We start from the raw sequence: 20,586 nt of genomic DNA, 5'->3' as shown, positions 1-20,586 counted from the left end.
AGGTTTGTACGATAATTTGTTACCTGACAGTGTTGAAAATTATGATGACCCAGTACATATTTCATATTCTGGATCTTAGTATCCAGATTATATCCAGGATCTGGATCGTACTTTTACATCTGTCAGAAATTATGGTGACCTTGTCTTGTATTGTTTCGCAAAGCAATCCGACCATTTATCATGGAGTTATATACACATATGGTGAAAACGACCCCATCTCACTACGATAAAGAATCCTTTGAAAAAAATCCTGAATCCAGACGGTGATCCAGATCACCTCCAAAATGTAATCACTTCTTTCTTATCCCATTTTGAACAATTCCTGAAAATTTCATCAAGATCCGTTCGTAACTTCTTGGGTTATGTTGTTCACAAACCAACTCCCAAAAACATACCCCCCCTGGCCAAGGTAATAACCTGAGTGCTGAAAAAAAGATTATACCTAACAAAAGCACATAAATGAAGCTCAACTTCATAGTTAGTAAAAAAATGAGCACTTTTATGTCCTTTCAAGGTCCTTGAAAACAGTTGAAGTATTAACTGTGCAGGAGCCTACTTTTTCATTCAATAAAGGTCAATCTCTTTTATCTGCCGCTCCTTTCCAAAGCAATTCTTTTCATCATAAAAGAGCTGGAAGGTTGCAAAATAGTTTTTCATGCATGCAAGTAGTGTGTCATACATAATTTCTAAAATTAAGTGATCAAAGTGCTGGAGTACCCTTAAGAAAAGGTGACATATTGATGCTTATGGACTGACTTATTTCTACATCTGAGCTGGTCAGCTAAACTAAGCACAACAATTAAGGCAATTTGTGTTTGGGTGATTATTTCTTTGTTGTAACAATGCTTCTCAGCAATAAATCTGATATGATTAGAAAGCCTATTTGTTCCCCTTTTTGAAAGGAATCTCATTTGTAAGGACCATCATCAGCTCTCCATCCCTTGTCTGTTTCTTGTAATTTTTTCATCTCTTCTTGTCATCTTTGTATTTGGAGTGGGTCATTACTTTGTATGGCTCATTTGTTGGCCGTGGACACCAAGCTGGTTTTGTCTTCAGTGATATTTTTACTTCTGTGGTCCTATGTTTGTCTGGAGATCCTACATGTAACCATGGCTGCATTGTTTACATGTGAAATCGGCTGTTAGCAGCCTGTAGCATGCCAGTGCTAACTGGTGAAGGGCCAGCTGTTTCCCACAAGGTAAGAAGGAGGTGAGGATAGTGTGCTGGTACTGAGGTGTGAGCTAAGAAGTGATGACATCGACCTGTCCTTCCATCTATCGTTATTGGGAACGTAAGTAGCATCATGCTATTCACAGACATGGCTAATGGAGCTAACACTGGACACCAACGCCACATTGGAAGAGCTTCACCTGCTGTGAGCAGACAGGATCCAGGAGACAGAGACTGAACAGACTGCTGAAGAAGCTCAGTCCTGGACCCTGTGGAGGTGGAGGCTGGCTGAACTGGACAATGATGGACAAGCTGCCATCGTCTATATTCTTATGGATCTTTTGGCACTTTCAATACACTTCCTTACTTTTGTTGTTTGTTCCTGTGACTCCTGAAGTTCCCCTAAAGGATTGATAAAGTATTTCCTATTCTGTGCTATTCTATGCTATCATGCATTTATGGGATAAACTGTGTGGAGCTGAGTATGTTTGTAGTGTCCATGACAAATTTGCCAAATCTCTACCAATGCCAAACAGCTTATTCTGCCATTGACGCTTGTTATAGGGTTGGGTATTTAAGTCTAAAGAAAAAAAGACACTTGGGAATTCAACAAGTTATTTACATATGGAGACATTAAAGTCACTACTTAATAAAGACATTTAGAGAAGTTTTGCTATCCATCTTACAATTAGTTTTGGTAGCTAACATCTCAAAGCCTTTACTCTTCATCTGCTCCTGCATGATACAGTATCTGCTGTCTACCTGCCCTTTGGTGCTGCAGTGGTACTGTTGCTTTATCAGAGCTGCTGCAGCTGAAATCGTTTAATTTCATGAGCCAAAAACATTTTTCTTCATCAAATTCCTTTCCAGTTAAGAAACCCTGAAAGGTCCAGTGAAGTCCCCTTGCACATCTGCTGCCATTGGCTTGTTATGCTAATACTTCTCACAGGCCAAGAACACCAAACCAGCAAACATTTCAACACACAGAAATGTTGTGGTTCCTGTGTTAAGGGTTGTGCAATGTGGCTTGTGTTTATGTGAGGGCTTTTTATGCTGGTAATAAAGTTTAACCAATCAAAAACATCACACCCTAAGGAAGCTTTGGCAGCCAAATACTACATCCCATACTGCGTCTGAAGGTTCACGCCGGAGCTGACCAGACTTTGTGTCCTAACTGTTTGGGGAAGCATTGTGCCTGCAAAAATAGTTTGAATTTCAGCAAGTTATTTCAAATTAAAGACACCAACCAATGTTTTGTCTGAAAAGTGAGGCTATGTACTCTTCCAAGCCACCTTCTTACTCTGCTACAGATCAGAATAAAAGAATTAACCAAACTTTTGTCCATGCAATATCAGAAAATCATCAAGAATGTTCCCTTTTTTTCCATCCAGGATGTTCTGAGACTAGAAAAGAAGCTCTGGCTCTTTCATTTTAGTCAAACTGTGGGTAAATTAATATATAAATGTACTTTAACTAGCAGTTCTCATGTCATCCTTAATGGATTCTCCTTGTGTGACCGTTACAACGCCCTGACAATCTCCAACCAGTATTTTAAAAAGCAGAAACTTTTTCTTTTAATAAATTTTATAGTCAAACTCAGCAGTAAAACCAAGAATTGTACAATTAACTTCTTTTGAATGGCTGAACTCTTAAAGTCTTTTTTATTTACCACCCAAAAACAGTATTTTGGTGTCACCTCCCTCTGACCACACACAAACTGCCAACATGTGGCAGACAATAGCTTCTCCTCCCAGTCACTACACAGACCGTCCCTCCTTGTTTTCCCTCCTTGTGGGCCACGACTTAGACATTGATCTGCAGCAAAGCACCATGGGAGCTGGTAGCGAGCGGTGCTAAACACTCATAGTCATTGGTCCCTGATTGCTGTCTGATCCTGTGAGGTCACCCGCGGGTTACCTCCTATGTGATTGGCTCGCAGTGAAGCAAGCAGGTTGTGATTGACAGGTGGAGGAGCCAATCAGCTGCTTGAAGAGGGGGCACTGACCAATGGAGGCCAGGAGGGAGAAAAAAAGGGGTGAGGCGGGTTAGGAGGTGAGCCGGGGCCTCTGAGGGATTAACACGGTCTGACAGGCTGGCTGGGACAAACACACTCACACACACGCACACACTCACGCACGCACACACTCATGCAGCTTTCAGGGCGGGCTGCTCTGCTGAGCACACACAATACACTGCTTGTTTTAGAACAAGAGGAAAGAGAGAAAAGAGAGATAAGAGAGAGGCCAAATCACGGAGAAGGAATGTGTGCAGAGAGCAGAGGGAGAGTGAGATTATGAACCACAGGTGCTTCCCAACTCATGTGAAACTCCTGCTGTGGCTCTAATGTGAATTCCATGACTCCTCCATGACTTCTCCTAATTGTCCTTCCTCTTCGAAAGACCTGGACCCCGGTCAAGTTTTTACTGAAAGCTGAAACTTCTTGAGGAGCATGCTCGAAAAACTTATTCCACTTCAAATTCCCCAATTTCCACAGCACCCCTGTCATTACCTGACCTTCTCCGTCTGGAATCCTCCTCTCTTGACTCCATTTGCATTCCAGGAATTCCCGGACTCAGTGGGGACCCTGAAACCTATGACATATTACCCATTTGGATCCTTAAACCTCACACACCCACTCACAGAGAGCTGCTGATGTGTTATAGCAGACTGCTTAGGGAGGCTTTTTTAAGGACTGCTTTACATTTATTGATCAGATCTCGGCGGCCCATCCTGGAAAATTAACTGCCTCCAAAGCATCGCAAGGCTTCTGCAAAACTGGCCCCGTTTAATTTAAGGCTTAGAGGACCTCTAAATCTAAGTAGGAATCAATTACCTGATACATTTGCAACCTAAACAAATGTGTAAATAAAAACTGTTTTACGGTAAACTGTTAATACTGGGAGATCTTCACATCAGATTTTAGGGTAACAAAGTTTAAGCCCAATTTATTTCAGTATATGACACCAAAGGGTTCCCTAAGGTCTCATGAATTAGTTTTTGAGATTGTTATTGTTTCTCTGATCTCTGTTTATCCAAAACAGGTTAGTTATGACGAGCTTGCTAACTCCAGTCAAAGACTAATTACTGTATTTTAAATGCATAAAGTGCATAATTACGTATTTCTCTTCAATCTGCACATGCTAAGAGTTAAAAGTACCAGTTCATAGGAATCTACTGGCCTAATAATGATCTAGACAAGGCTACGAGCATCATATATAATTTTTACATTTTGTATGAGAACGACTTGATGATGACTTCTGTAATGACAATGAGGAGTCATTCACAAAGAATGGATGGTATCCACCATTATCACCACTACGTATCATTTCCTGGCTACCTGCTCAGTCCCAAATTTACAGAGTACAGCTCTGATGATATATCAAGCTCTCATAAGCCCACATATGATGTTCCACAAATAAAATAATACAATTTTCACAATCCGCAAAGACAACACCAAGGTTACGTCATGACTATCCATAAACTGACTGATCTAATCCAAGGGATAGGTCTTCTCTTTTGAAGCTTTGAATATTTAAAACTTTAATAAAAATCAAAAGTCTATTACAAATATTATCTCATCAAAAAATTAATTTTTTTCATCATTTTTTCTGGTGCATGGCTTTAACATGGTATTCCTGCCAGACGGTGGCTATATCACAATCCTCAAGCTAATTGCTAATTGCTAATTGCATCACAAAACAGTAGAAGAAGAATGGTCACTGCATCAAACAGCAAAAAATAGGGCTGAACAATAAATCGATTTTAAACCGACATCGCAATGTAATAGAATGCAAGTTTCAAATTGCAAAGACTGCAAAAAAAAAAGAAAAAAGTTTCATGTACACAAACCTGGAGGAATTATAGTAACTTGTACTTGTTCTCCCTTAAAACCAGCAAAAGTCAAAATGCTGTTTTTTCTGGCAAAAAACAACAACTTTGAGCAACAAAGCTCCATCCAGTAGAATGATTGTGGCTGGCAGAGCCATACCCCTTAATCACTTTGTTTTGTATGGTTTGTTACTCTTACTGACAACAGGAGGTCAGTAATTTTTGAAGTGTTCCTTTTTCATTTAAGAAACGCAAAAAAGACTTGTTTAAATGTTAACAGTATCTTCTGTCGTGTGAGTCATACTATAAAATGACTTAAAACTTGTGTTAAATGAACAATGCAGAAGATAAATAATGCTTATCAACATGTCAGCAAAGATGATGTAAAAAGAATAAAATAAACACAAACTTTCCACTCCCTCCACATGTATTTCAGCGAATCAGCATTTCATCTGATCCAAATGAGAAATCATATGTGAACATTCATTTTACCCAAAAAAAAGTATGGTGGCCCCCTCCAAATACCAATGCAAACTGGGACTATTTGTGCAACAGTGCCCTTTGCATGCCCCTTGTTCATTAGACACTTCCTACTAGTCTCAGTTGTACAGGACATGAAAAGCTGAATAACCCCTTAATGAATCAGGCCCCTAGTTTCTACAAACACATCATGAAATAACCCGTTTCACCTGTAAGCCACACACTGAATCACTCTTCAACAGGACAGGGTGAACATGCTGAAAATAAACAGAGGTGATAAATATCCTGGCTGTCCACTGTGACCCCCATCCTTCTTTTTAACAGGCAGGAGCCAATAGAGCGAGGCCTGCTGCATTAATTGAAGCGACTACAGTGAGCGATGAGGCTGGAAACAGATGGGTACTTAAGTGTGAAAGGTTACACTGAACAGTAGAAATACAGAGCAGATAGGCTGCTCAATATTTTTGTTTTAGCTTGTTGTAACAGCACAAAAAGGCACACCAGCTTGTTATAGAGAAGTGAATTCTATCTACGTCATAGAGCAGCATCAGTCTCTGTGTGTATTTGTCTCATATGTGTTGCAGAGGTGGGCTATAACTCTGCTGGACAGGCCAATAAGTCTTGATCCCCTGCCCTGTTTCGTAATGAACCACCGTGTAGCAATTACACACACATACACACACACACGCACAAACTGTTTGGCCATGAAATGTGACATATTTCCAGCTTCAACTGGTCGGGCTGTTAGGCAGACACTTGGCAGAAGATAACAGCAGCAAGGAGGACACAGGTGGACACAAGCTGAGCTCAAATTGTCTCATGTCTGCAGAGAGTTAGAGGGAGGCTGGAGCTGCAGCTAGCAGGTGCGACAAACTAGGACCAGAGCGTCTCAGTGCATCTGAGGTCAAATTAACAAACAAGTAGAAGAGAACAGACGCGAAGAGAGGTAAAACTGACTGAACTGGTGAAGCTCTGCACCTACCACTGTGTGTTTATACCCATCCAGAGAGCTGATAAAGCTACTTTCTATTTACATCTTACTGAGCCTTAGCCAAGTTTCACACAGTGAGCTATTCATGCCCCTTTTCCAGCTACATTTTTCAAATTCTATTCCACCGAGACCAAATCTACCAGGGATTATGAGGACGCTAAAACACAGCAGCTGTATCAGATTATTCAAAGTGTTTGTGGTCTCCTCAAAGCTGCAGTTTTATACGTTCATAATGGACCTCATTTGCACTCAGACGGCGGTTTGAGACACTTGCTAGCGAGAAAAAGTCAAAGATACATCTGCTTTGAGATGTCTCTCTCCAGGATGCAGGAATAGTTTTCTCTCCTTGAGTGAAACTAAATCAGAAAGGAAAGAGGACTGACTCCTTTTTTAAAGTGACTGGGGTAATTTCAAAGCAAGAAAACCTACAAAAGGAGACCATGAAATGTCTGGATTGCAGAACATTAATGACATCATCCATGGGATGAATTTAAAACGAGGTGTTCGCTAGCTAGTATATGTTGATTTCTTTGCAACTGAGTACACTTAAAAGCAAAAGTTCAGGCAGGTTTTGGCTATTACCGAAAATCACACCATTCCCAACAATGACCACCTTTTAGATCTTTGTTGATTTATCGCTGGGGACTGGAACAAGTATTTTCAATGCTGCACAAAGCTCCTCAATCAACTCACATGAACTCAAAAACACTCATCTTGATTTTTCCGTGTGTTGAATCAACGCCTACACAAATGGCCTTCAGGGTTTGGGCATTTCTGCACTTGTGCTGCTCTGTGTACCTGCTCATCAAAAAGTTCACGCTGGCAACTAAGTGCGTTTTGAAACTATGTCGAGCTTATCTACCTTAAAAAAAAACGTGCAACTTGAATCAAGCCTATCGTGTTGGAGTCTGCACAAACACTTCTTGAACAATAGTTACTTTCATAGAAGTTAGAGGTCTACTCCTGGGAAAGACCAATTAGTTTTTAAGCTTCATGTTCAAACCAAATGTTGCAGCTGCTAAAAGAAGTAGCCTCAAGCCAATTTTCTTTGGTGGTTTACAGACAAAACAATTTAAAAGCTGCTGCAGTTTCACCATCCGGTGGGAGTCCGTTTATTTGTGTTTTTGGTCAAGTAAAATATGGCCCCGTCTGAGAGCAGAGGAAACCGGCAGAGGAGCAGGGAGGGGGTGTTTGGTGCATGCGCTCTGGGCTTCTGCTGCACAAAAACACTGCTGTAGGGGTAATTTCTGCCCTAAACCTTGTGATAGGACCCAACTTGTTCCATCCCGGGATATCACTTTAATTAAGATGTACACCTGAGTCTCATTCATGGTGTTATTAGTTAACTGGACGATTATTTGCAGTCGTGCATGCAGCTATCACTGCAGCCAAACACGCCATTCCATAACAGAAGCATCTGCAACTCTTGGTGCTGTGACTTCAAGCCCAGGGCTGTACCATCAGAAATCAAAATGATGATGATGCTCTTATCTCTGCAGACTGAAAACACACACTTCTTTCACAAGCTTGTAGGGTACATGTGAATGTGTGTGTCTGTGATAGACAGAGAGAGCGAGGCCTCTCTAGCCAAGCTGCTGTAGTCTCTGTTCATCACTACCACAACCGGTGCGTTACCATAGCAACGCAGCCAGCTAGCAGCTGCATGACATGATCAGAGTGAGACAGCAGGAGGGAGGGAGGGCATGGTGGGGCTGATGAGCACACACAGGGACAATGCAAACAGAGATAAATGCACAGAGCCAGTTCTATGTGTGTGTGTGTGTGTGTGTGTGTGTGTGTGTGTGTGTGTGTGTGTGTGTGGTGTGTGTGTGTGTGTGTGTGTGTGTGTGTGTGTGTGTGTGTGTGTGTGTGTGTGTATATGTGTGTGTGTGTGGGACCTCGTGTTATTGAGGTTGTAGCTGAGGCCAGCAGATTTGTTAACCAGGCCTTCACTGTGCTGCTGCCAAACATGCTGCTACTAACGCTGCAAAGAGGTCCACACACCAGGCTGATCCTGACCTTTGAGTTAAAACAGTCAACAACCTTTTTCCCACTGATTTCATTTTATCCTGCTTAATTTCACTGCTTTTATCTCCACAGTCTGCTCTTTAACATGCAACAGAGCTGATAATACAAACACAAGATTGTCATTCTGACGAAATATGATTAACATGCACTACAAAGGCAAACGCTGGGTTTTTAAGTGTGCTTGTATGGGCTACTTATTATCAGTAAGTGCACTACATACAGCAGATAACAGCCAGCAGAACAGAAGCCATCTGCAGGTCCCATAAGAGGCTCAACTTGTTCGGATAGAACATGAACTTTACCCACTTTAAAGAGTCCTACGTTTGAAAACAGGAGCTTTGACTTAAGTGTGTGCTATATTTAGAGTTTTCTTTGCCACTTCATTTCAACATCAGACCACCCTGTCTACCATCATCTACCATCACAATGTCTCACTCCTCGCACAGCATCCTTGCATCCTCACTTCAAACCATCCCCCTGTGACAAAAAGTCAATTAGCTGTTGAGCTGATTGATGGAACAGTCTAAGTCGTAGTCTTTACAAAGAGACACTAAAGAGAAGCTAAAGATTCTGCAGCTCTTAGCAAAAACAGGAATTCAGAGTTGGAGTCCTTGGTTTTTTTATGGTGAGTTTTTGTTTGGTATCATTAAGACGACAAAAAGTACTCAAGATGTAAAGTTTAGCTCTAAAAAATAAACAACAGCTATAAATGATAGCCAGCAGGATATGAGGGATATTCAGTGTGTTCAAAGAAACTGTGCAGTATTTTGGCTGCCCCCATGAAAAATCTGTCAAATTGGCCAAATCCTTTGTTCTGATGTTGTTAACTCATCTGGGGATTGTTTTGGTACCCACAAGTGCAGACAATACAACATTGCAACATTTGTAAAGTAAGTTTTCCTCGAGGGCTCACTTTAATACAACAAATATGACTTATCATTTACAACGAAATCACCCAACAGAGTAGGGGATTTATCAAAGGTATCGTATCGGAATCGGCAAAACCCATTAAGGCTGGGATGATACACTTTTCTCTAAATTCGGATGAAAAAAAGTGGTAACTTTTTCCAATCCGGTTTATAAGCAAAGACTGAAATAAAGAATTTGGAAAAAAAGATTTTTTTGACAAAGAATCCAGATTTTGATATTGTCAAAAAATCCTGATATATCGGTTTTCGTTTTTTTTCTACTACCCCTAAAACCTGTCATGAAAAAATGGGATCGAATCGGAAGTTGAAAAATCTGTTTGGGCACATCCTTCATCTGCTGCTCATCCCACATGCATGTTCCTCACAGATACAATACCATTTAAAAAAGAAACTTAAACAGATATGTGATCTGTGTGGGGTTTATTTTTCTTTCCATTTAATCCAAATAATCCAGATTAGCAGATATTTAGTTGTATATCTTTACATTTTCAAGTCCTCCTCAGTGGTATGTTCCTTTCTGTACTTTTGATAAATGGAGATGGAATGATTTTAAGCACAATCCAGGTAGAGCTTAAGACACTCAATAATGCCATCAATATCTTGGTAAAAAAAGTAGATAGACGCACCCAAACAAAGCAGTCCCTATCTGCTAACTATAGTTTTGTTTTCACACGTACAGAGATTTATATGTCTGGGGCACTGGGATCTGGAAGTAGCTGGTTAAATAAAAGAAAATCTGATCACCCATTACTCTGAAAACAACCCAGTCATTCCACCTACAACCACAGGAAACCCACTATCTCCACACAACACACGCTTCCTCAGGGCTTCCTGCTTCCTCTGCCATAGGAAAAACCAGGGAGGGGTCGCTGATGTCACGGTGAGTCTGTCTACAAGCTGTATTCACCTCAGAAAAAAGGTGGGAACATGCTTCACGCTGGTGATATAACTTTACCAACTCACTCCAATGAGTTAAAACTGCCTCCCTAACTACTCAAGGTCAGAACTTGACTCAAAGATCATTTTGTTGCAAAAGGTGAGCAAGAAGCAACTGAAGTGCACACGCTGAACCTGCGTGACATGTTGCTGTATGAAGGCAAATAATTGCTTTCTTTGCCTGCAATCATCCTGTTTTTGTATCCCCACAAGGAGCAAAAGCAACAAACCCTTCAGGCTACATCCACACAAAGAAGTTTTCAAGTGCAGGCGTACAACTTCTGCTATATTTAAACCTCTCAAATAACGTACTTCAGTGTTTGGGGGCTCCTCAAAGTGAGACTTTTCAAGATGTGTGACCCAGTTTGAGTTTCTAAACTACTCGATTGTGTTTCAATGAAGCAGAAATGTAGGTTTTTCAAAACAATGACAGAGATACACTTCCCACCTTACAATCCTGACATGCTACTATTTTCCAGAAGAAGCAACACATTAGCTTGCATTGATCGAGTCATTTAGTGATCTTGTTGCTGTTGAACATCTGCATTCTGTATTACTTCCTCTTGTGCTGTGCAGAGACAGCAAAGTATTACTTAAGAGATTACAATGTCTAGAGCAGGGGTGGCCAACCTGGGCTCACAGGCCGCAGGTGGCTCTTTGCCTTTTGGTGAGCAGCTCTTCAATCCATTCCTGAAATTTATATATATATATATATATATATATATATATATTATATATGGTGTTATGAGTAGTGGTGTGCCGATCGATCTAAAATATTGGTATATATTAATGCCAACGTTGGAAGAATTGATCAATAATTGGGTGATAAGATTGATACTTAAGTTTCAGTTTCTCTTCTCTATATGTGCTCATAGCTATTTAGATAGATAGATAGATAGATAGATAGATAGATAGATAGATAGATAGATAGATAGATAGATAGATAGAATGGGGGTAGGCAGGTAGGAAGGTAGGTAGGTAGGTGGGTAGGTAGGAAAGTAGGTAGGTAGATAGGTAGGTAGATAGATAGGTAGGTAGATAGATAGATAGATAGATAGATAGATAGATAGATAGATAGATAGATAGATAGATAGATAGATAGATAGATAGATAGATAGATAGATAGATAGAATTTTTCTGCAGTAAAAACAAAAACTTGTCCTTGACACGGCTCGGAGTTCTAATTTAAACACACTAACACAATAAATCCTGCTCTGAAAACTGGAAATGTACTGATTTTCATGTCATTTAATTTCTGTGTGAGAGGATGTGTGTTAATAAGACCACATGTGTGATGTGGCTCTTTGTAGTACCATGGTAAGTTTTGTGGCTCTTGGTCTCTGGAGTTTTCACACACTGATGTGTTTGTGCATGTTTACACAAGAGCATGCATGTATAGTAATTATAAAATTAGCTCTGGAAATCAATTTGATCCATTTAAGAGTGGAGGAAATGAGGATGTGGCTGGAATCTCCGGCAAAGGTTTGAAATATCTTGTCAAACTTTGACTAAACTGCAAAGTCAGGATGTGAGACTGGAAATGTCAAAGTAAATCCTCAAATTATCATCCCTTACATTCTTGCAATAGCATTTTAATGTATTGAAGGAATAAAATAAGATACATAAAGATGTTTTAAAACTTTGATGTCCACCTTTCATAAGCAGCAATCCTGAGATTTCATTCATTTCGGTTAGAGCATTAAACTGAGGCCAAAGGTATGCATGATCTTCCCCCACGCCTTTTTACAGCACAGTCATCTGCACAGGTTGCTTGAGTTGTTACACTTCACTCACACACATGACTTGTGTCATTTTGTTACGTCAGGCTGTAGTAACAAGCAGAGCTGGCTCCACGGTTACTGCTGTGTCGTCAGAAGGTTTCAGAGACATATATTATTCACAAACAGGAAGTCAAAACAACGTCAACAACCAGGAAAACTAAACCAATGAATCAAAAAGGAAGTGCAGCGACCAAGAAGATGCAAATCTTTAACTACGTAACACCAGTGAGGAAGACAATCAGGAAAAGTAAGTATTGAAAGACAGGATGTGTGAGGTCAGCACACTTGATAAATTCTGTGTTAACCCTTCGTCTTCCTGCTTCCTAGTGTAACTGCTGTGAAAAAGTGTGTTATGTGGCATAAAACTGTCTTTAATTCCAGCTCTGCTTTAAAGTCTATTTCAAGACTTGCATTCCTTTTAATGCCTCAAATTTAGATCTAATACTTTTCTGGCTTTTTAAGCTCCTGCAGACACCCAAACACTCCAGCACCCTCTAAGTCCGTAATCTACAGGCTGACACGCAACGAAGACACAGCAGGAATGTATAAGCAAAGTTGGCAGCCTTCGCAGATCTCAAGGGGTTGGCGTTTATTGGAGTTGATTTAGTGGAGAAGTAGGTCTGGTTCTGGGCAGGATCAATCCAGGACTGTGAGGACGAAAAGGCTCCAGTTTTAAACCATAAGCCTCTCTTGACTCAGTCAGAAAACAGGAGAAGAAATCCGTATGTGAAGGAGCTTTAAAAACGGACGTGGCCTGCAGCATGAGCATCACAGGTACAAGTTCAACTTTCTGCTGAACTCAAATCTTTGCACGATGAAGAGATGCAGCCAGGTTTTTATGATTCAGCATTCATCATGTGAGGGAAATCACACATACAGAGGCGGTGACCTTGTCATTTTACTGCAGCATCAAACTGCAACTCGCAGGGAACACAACACACATCAGACCTGCCTCTTTAGCTACAATTCTCCATATAATTAACGGCTTACATAGAAGTACCTGCTCATTACAACACTTCCTGTCTGAGTGCACAGAGAGTAAAGGGGATCTGCTTCTTTGTCTGTATATATTGTGGATATTTTTATATAAGGATATTTTTATATATGACGTGTTTATTTATGATTTTTTACACCTGCTTCATGCGTAGTACAGCTTTAAATAAACTTTAAGATTTCCTCCAGAAACGTTTCACTCCTCAGTTCCTCACTCGTCACTCTAAGATCCACTGTGTCGAAGTTATATTTAAGCATGACAACTTTTTTGTGCAGCAAGGAAAAAAAACTGGGTATCAGCTGTCAACATTCAAACCCTCACAATCATGACACACTTTCTGAGGTGGAGAGGATTTCTGTGGATGCTGCAGCCTTGAAATCTCAAAGAAGTGCACATGACATGTAGAGTTGTTTGGTGCTAATAGATTGTGCAAGCACTTACTCCCAGGATGTCAATGACAGTAGCTTAGGCTGTGATAATAGGGTGCAAATTATAATGCAGGAATAAGACTGACACCAGACAAGTGGGAAACTACTACTAGATGACACTTAGCAGCATTGAGCAGCATTAGCATGTTATGGTAAAGAAACTGATGGTGCATGTGACATCTTTTCACACTGTTTTGACTGAATTAAGCTGTTAGAGCAGCATTTAAGCACTGCTGAACTATAGATTTATTAAGCGGATGAATAAAGACAAAAAGCAGCCACCGCAAAAAAATCTTAAAAACTTGTACGAGGGAAAGCTGAAAATTTCGTAGCCTGACTAGGAAGGAGTTATACTGTAGTGATGAAACTTGCATTAAATTCAACATTCCTGACACTTACGGCATGGTTTGTTTTCAGATTAACTGGCCCTGATTTAGTGTTGAGGACTTTGAAAAGTAGAACCAGAGACATTTTGAGAATATGGATAATAATAATTTGCAGCTGAATTCAAGAGGGGTGGGGAGAGCCTTGAAGATGACCCAAAGTCTGGATGTCCTGCAACAGCAACAACCCAAGAAAACATCAACTGTGTGTAAACCATGCAATAAGTGTCAGAAAATGTTTAATTTAATGCATGACAAGTTTCATCACAATGGCAAAACTCCTTCCTAGTCAGGCTACAAACTTTTCAGCCCATCCTCGTGGGTGTTGCATCCAACATGTGTTGTTTGACTCCAAAAGTAGTCATCCACAAAAAAATAGTCAACAGGTTTGAATCCAGCATGGTGCTTCATTCCTGCCCTCTTTTCTTCTCTATCCACTGTCCTATCTTTTGATTAAAATACATAAAACCTGGAAAAATAATTTTTAAAAAAAGGAAAAAACATCCTTTGTTTGGCTTTGCACTCTCTCTTTACCTGACTTCAAGTCAACGGCACACTAAAACCGAGGAGGTTAAAATGAGCAAGAGAAGCTATCATCCAATGGCCTGGCTGCTTTTAGACAAGTTGGGATTGAAAACTTTCTGGAACAGGAAAGGTCCATCTTAACTTTAGAAACATACACATTTCCCTGTTATGGGGGATAACCCCGACTGGTCAAATACAAAAAGGGGAAGCGGTTTAAACATTCCCACCACCTTTCCATCCAAATCAAATAAACTGTTGGCGAGACTGGATCTGAATCCCATCCCATCTATTGTGCACTGTCTTTCAAGCCCAACCTTTATTGAATTCTGTAAAAATAAGCCCCACATCTTTGCCTGAGGCAAGTCCCCACGTGACTCTAGTACCTGTTATGTTATAATAAGCCTCGCCATAAGTCCCACAGCAGGGTTCATTCAGTTTGGGTTGCAAGATTAAAAAGTTTTAGAACCTTTGCTCCAGACTAATCAGCCATCCATGGCTAATCTAATCACACGAATGATCTCACTACCCTCTCCCCCCTCCATCTCTGGTCATTTGTGTTGAAATTGTGAATAATTATGATTATTGTTTGTGTTTTAATCAAATCCTAAGTAAAGCACAACTCTATCATGTAAAAGCACGCAGCATGATTCATGCACAGCTATACTCAGGAGCAGTCTAGACAGTGTGAAGGACACTTGTGCAGCTCGGGGGCTCTACCAGCTGACATATGGGGAGGGTGTGGCGTGGTAAGGAAGGACATGCATCTGCTTACATTTAATCATGTTCTACTGGACTGAGCAGTCTTGAGCAGCAAAGCTAAAGCAATGCCACTTGTACGCTGAGAGAATTACAGCCCTCTGGATGGGGGGCAATCATTCCTCACAGGATGGAGAGGGTTGTGAGTGCAGTACACAACGCTGGCCAACGGCTGGCCAGCTTCAATCCTGATAAATTAATCGGCTCAAGAAGAGGAGAGGGGACCTTGTGGCCCCCCTACACCCTTATCCAAGGAGAGGTGGGGGTTGGAAGATGCCCGCCTAAAAGAAACAGCAGCTGATGCAACCACAGTCATAGCTATAAATCAAAACTACTTAGCCATGAGATACACCGGTTGAGAGGTTGAGGTTAGATGGATATTGACTACCTCCTTAGGGGCTAAAAAAATCACCCAGACCTTGCTGTTCTTTTGTGTCTAGCTAGCTGAATCCTGCAAGGAGGAGTTTTTCATCTTGGCATGTTGATAGTAAACAACCACAAGCCCCAGACGGGACATTTAATTGTAGCCTTGCTCCTCAATATGTTGCAGGGTCAAATTATTGCAGGCAGCACGCATGAAGCTAACTGATGTGAGGACAATGCAGGGCGGTCTTGCTGTGTGTAAAGCACTGACAGGGTGGTTTGTAGGCTGGTGGCATCATCGCTTTGAGCGCCCTACCTGTTGTGAGCATTTACACTCAGCGTGATGCTAATACTTTAAGCTTTTATCTATTTGCTCTGCGTATCAAACAACCTCACCGTGTGACTGGGTTTGTCAGCCATTGCAGGCAGTGCTGCAAGCCCGCTTCACAACCAATGCACCCACAGCTAGCATAGCCGGTTATATTATAACTTAGATTGTGCTTTCACAGAGCAGTGATGTCAGTTGCACTGGGCTATTGTGAGCTAGGCCTGTCTGTTTCCTCAGTTTAACACAATAGCAGTATTCATGCCAGCTCTACAGGTAATGTGCTTTGCTAACTAGCTTGCTAGCCCGATACGTGCTCTGCTCCCTCTTGCACCGGAGATGACAACAAGCCAAACTTCATTCAGATTTTGTCAATTTGAAGTTGCCTCTCCAACCGTTCATGTCTACGTTTTACTGAATATTTATGAAGATACACAGTTACCTTTTGTATCCATTAAACATTCGGCATATTTATTTTACAGGTCCTACATAATGATAACTTTTAAAATGATTTCATGTACGTACTTTCAAAGAAATTGTTATGGAGGGTAGCAAGTTGTTAGCTAACGTAAGTTGGAGTGATAATTCAAAAGACAGGACTTGTACACAAAATATATAATATCAATAATTATCTTTTATGTTTTTTGTGATATATCTGAAGATTTATTATGTGTTGAAGGCCTCATGTCAAGTAACACTGGTGTGTCACTGAGGTTATAGTAAAATCGCCGGTTTTTCAGATGGAGTTTGGTTATATTATACCCATACACGTAGAGACTTACAACCGAGTAAACCACGCTGCCCACAACATTAAAGCTTTCAGCATGTTCAAGCCAAGTAGTGATAGTTTTACAGTCTCCCATCCACAAAGCAGTGGGCCTACACGACCGCGGCCTCTCCTGCTACTCCGGGGGGGTCTCCTACCTCTGTGGGCCGGCTGATCTCGAACAGGTCGAGCCGGTTGGCGTTCCAGTGGTTGATGATGTCGGCCAGTTTCCTCCTCTCCTCCTCCCTGCTCCCCGTCATGGTGGACTGCCTTGTCTGACCCTCTCAGTCCGTCGGAGTTGTAGAGTAAAACTTCCCGTAACGTTAGTCCACAGGAGGAGAAAACGCCGCCTCAAAAACCCAAAGCGTCTGGTCTGCTGTTTTAGCGTCCGTCTCTCTGCTCACCGACCGACCTGCTGTCTGATCTGTTTCTGCCTCGCGCTCCCGGTGCGTTTGCGCGCGCTCTCGATTCACTCTGTATGTATGTATGTCTGTGCACGCGCAGGAACGGTTAACTCTTTGAGTGCCACCTCGCGCTGATCATGACGCTGCTTTCCTGAAAACACTCAGCTGCAAAGGGTTAACGATGACTGCTCAGAGTAGTAAGAGGGATTACGTCAACGTTTGGTGGTTAAGCCCCCATTTTAATTAGGCTGATTTATTGTCTCCTTTAATATCAATCAAATCTACACATGACCACACGGCTGAGAGGAACATCTGTCGTTTCATGGTACGTAAATCCGGCAATGAAACACCCTCCTTGTTATGTTTTCTTGTTTGTTTAAATGTAATCTCATTTATTCATTAGCTTAACAAATTATCACATCAAGCAAATGTACCATTACATATTAAGGCACAATATTACTCCTACATAGGCCTAAAACAAACCTTAAGATGTTTGCATACAGACATAAAGACATTTCCACATAGTAAAATAAGATAAAGTTGTATTGATATGGGAGTCGAAAGAATTCTGAGTTTAATTTATCAATAACATGAAGAAAAACAAACACTGAAACTTACAAAATATATGTAAGACAGGAAGAAAATGAATTTTAAAAAAGTTTAAAAAAAAAACAAAAAACATTTCTTACTGAATAATGGCTCATTGATCTGGGTTTGTGACACTTCTCTAGCACAAATATCACACTTAAAACATTTTATCTTGTGTTGAACTCTTTATTAAAGACCTTTTTTGTTAATCAGTGGGAGAAAGGCAATATTTCTTTTTCCTGTTGTCGTGACCAAGGTTATAATAGTTTTGGATTTGTCATTATAGTTTAGTTTTAGTTAGTTTTAGAGCTGGCATTCTAGTTTTTATTTAGCTTTTTATTTAGTTTTGATTTTTGCAACAAGGCTTAGTTTTAGTTTAATTTAAGTTTAGTTTTAGTTTTTTCATACCTTATTAACCAGGTGCAGGATTCAAAAAGGTCAGAGTAAGTATTTTGTCATACTGTTTATTTTCAAGTCCAACATAGTGCTCACTGCTCAGTGCTCAGTCAATGCTGATACTGAAATGTTGGCTGCTGCCTTAAACACAAGAAAATAATATAGACTTAGTATTAAAATTATAAGCATAAATTATATAAAATAATGTTGACATAAATTACATAAAAATAATATTAACATATATTATAAAAAACAATATAATATGAGCTTCAATAAATAAAAACTTGGACTCTGTAACAATTAAACTATTACAGATGCTCTGATTCATTGCTCCACTACGTTTCGTTGCAGCACAGCGCACAGCCAGTCAGTGCAGTAAACAAGCACATCCCTACAGCACAGCACCGCTATGATGGTGCTGTGCTGCACTGACATCTACCCAAAACTGTCTAAAATTGGTTGGGAAAATGTGTTGGATTAATTTAAATCCTAAAGGCTATTGATATTGTCAAAAACTATAACTAAGGGAATTTTGTCTATCATTTTAGTTAGTTTCAGTTATTTTTGTGACCACAAGATACAATTTTAGTTTACTTATCGTTTTTGTTTTCTTTTCTAGTTTTTATTAGTTTGAGTCAACTGCAATGTATTTTACATTTTAGTTTTCATTTTTAGTTTCATTTTAGTTAACTATTATAACCTTGGTCGTGACGTCCCCTAATTTAGTCCCAGAGAGCAGGTGCTGAATGCCACACAATGCTGCTAATGTCACTAATGTGAAATTCACACATAAACATGCACTCACTAACACACACACACATACCTCAGAATTGTATTTTCATGGGTTTATTGAAGTCATATTGATGTAGCTCTATCTAATTATCCATCTTTATAACATTAATTTTCCACAATTCTGTAATCTTTTTAATAATTTTACAGTATGGAAAACATCTCATCTCCCAGCCAGACATGATGCAAAACCAGTAAGCTGCAATGTAGGAAAGCACAGGATGGGGGATGACATGCAGCAAACGGTCATTGCAAGGACTTTAGTTTCTGTACATTGGGTGCTCACGCAAACCCCTATAGACCAACCAGCGCCCAAAGATCACCTTTTAAAAAGTTTTTGCAAGGTTTGCAGGTATAATTCAGGATACATACATCAGCATGACCACGACAATGAAGAAAAACAAAACAACAAGACAAACTATCTGCCCTTTGCTCCGCTGTCGTAATTTATAATGACTTTCTAGGGAAATGTTTTTCTCCGTACATCAGCTCAGACACTCATTTCCTATCTCCATGTAGGGGCTGGGTGAGCCATTGTCTGCAGACGTTACTGATAACAGGAGTCTTTCCTGTGGACAAACTACTACACCATCAGCAAATGTAGGTTTCCTGTCTGTTTGTCAGTGGGCCGTTTCAGGTAATGGGGTCTGTGTGTGGGAGTGTGTGTCTGTGTCTGTCTCTGTGTGTGTAAATGAGCAGCAGACTGCTCCATCTATGCAAACAGAAGCTCTTTATTAACACATAGTCGTCAGTGTCTGAGAAAGGTCACTAAATATCAGGCAGATACATGTGAAATGTCAGGAATACAGTGATGATCACAGTTACAAAAATAGATGTGATACAGCAGCGAGTTAGTCATGACGGCCTCCCACTCCTCCTCCTCCTCCTCCTCCTCCTCCTCCTCCTCTCATTGACAGGGTGAAGAACAGCTTCTTATAAACACGTTAGTCACAGCGCATGAATTTGTGGGTGTGAAGGTGTGCTGACATCATGTTTGAGTAATGAAACCAAAAAAGGCTTTACCGGACTGTTTTATTATAATAAACAGTAGAATAAATAAACAAATAAAGAATGAAAATAAAGTCAAACAAATCGAAACTACCACGACACAGGAAGTTGATTTTTGGATGCTTTCTGTTTATTTTTTCAGCATGATTTAAAAAAAGATAATAATATGATTTGAAATAAAATATTATTATAGTACAGATTTGTAGAAATCAGTGCAACCTTTGACTGAGTGTGTAAGTGTGTGTGTGCGTGGCTTACTGACACAGTGATAGCATCACAGTTAGAGGAAGCGGCAAAGCTATCTGGTGAAGTTGGTTTCCTGTTGTGGTTTCTCACTTCTGCTGTGAATTTCACTTCAGCAGAACTTTTTCTCACCAGTGGTGTGAGTAAATCTTGAACTAAAGTAAACTTACAAACACAAGAGTAGAAACAAGTAGCAACAGTATCATTATGTGTCAAAATCTTGGATTAGAAATATAAAACTGAAGTACAATGTAAGGGGATTTGTAAAAAAATACGAAAAGCATACTCCAGTATTCATTCTGCCAGTTTTCAGTTGCAGTATCTTCATCATCATCATTTCTGGTCATCACTGATAACAAAATGACTGAGTATCTGTGTCATGTTGTGATAAAAAGCCACTGACATCATTAGCTTTCATCGTTTTCATCTTTAAACTTTACATTCTCAGAGATGAGATCACATGCTTATTTAACAT

The 20,586-nt window shown here is 40.2% G+C and overlaps 1 protein-coding gene across 12 annotated transcripts in view; it reads right to left on the bottom strand.

Moving 5' to 3' along the window:
- afdna (afadin, adherens junction formation factor a) overlaps positions 1 to 17,155 on the bottom strand; it is a 140,293-nt gene extending 123,138 nt beyond the window's left edge. For 6 of the 12 annotated variants that reach the window (XM_074684588.1, XM_074684595.1, XM_074684597.1 and 3 more), the window contains exon 1: positions 16,842 to 17,154. In XM_074684588.1, the coding sequence (XP_074540689.1) occupies positions 16,842 to 16,943 (102 nt within the window). In that variant the 5' untranslated portion in view covers positions 16,944 to 17,154. Of the gene's footprint in view, positions 1 to 16,841 lie in introns of all 12 variants that reach the window. The other 6 variants (XM_074684593.1, XM_074684590.1, XM_074684589.1 and 3 more) reach the window with 2 other exon arrangements.
- Positions 17,156 to 20,586: the final 3,431 nt, after the last annotated feature.

The sequence above is a fragment of the Halichoeres trimaculatus genome, unplaced genomic scaffold (assembly GCF_033239565.1).
Source record: "Halichoeres trimaculatus isolate MK-OKI-2021-1 unplaced genomic scaffold, fHalTri1.1 fHalTri1_scaffold_13, whole genome shotgun sequence".
Taxonomy (NCBI): domain Eukaryota; kingdom Metazoa; phylum Chordata; class Actinopteri; order Labriformes; family Labridae; genus Halichoeres; species Halichoeres trimaculatus.
Note: the sequence above shows the minus strand (reverse complement) of the source record. Positions and strands in the feature narration are given on the sequence as shown.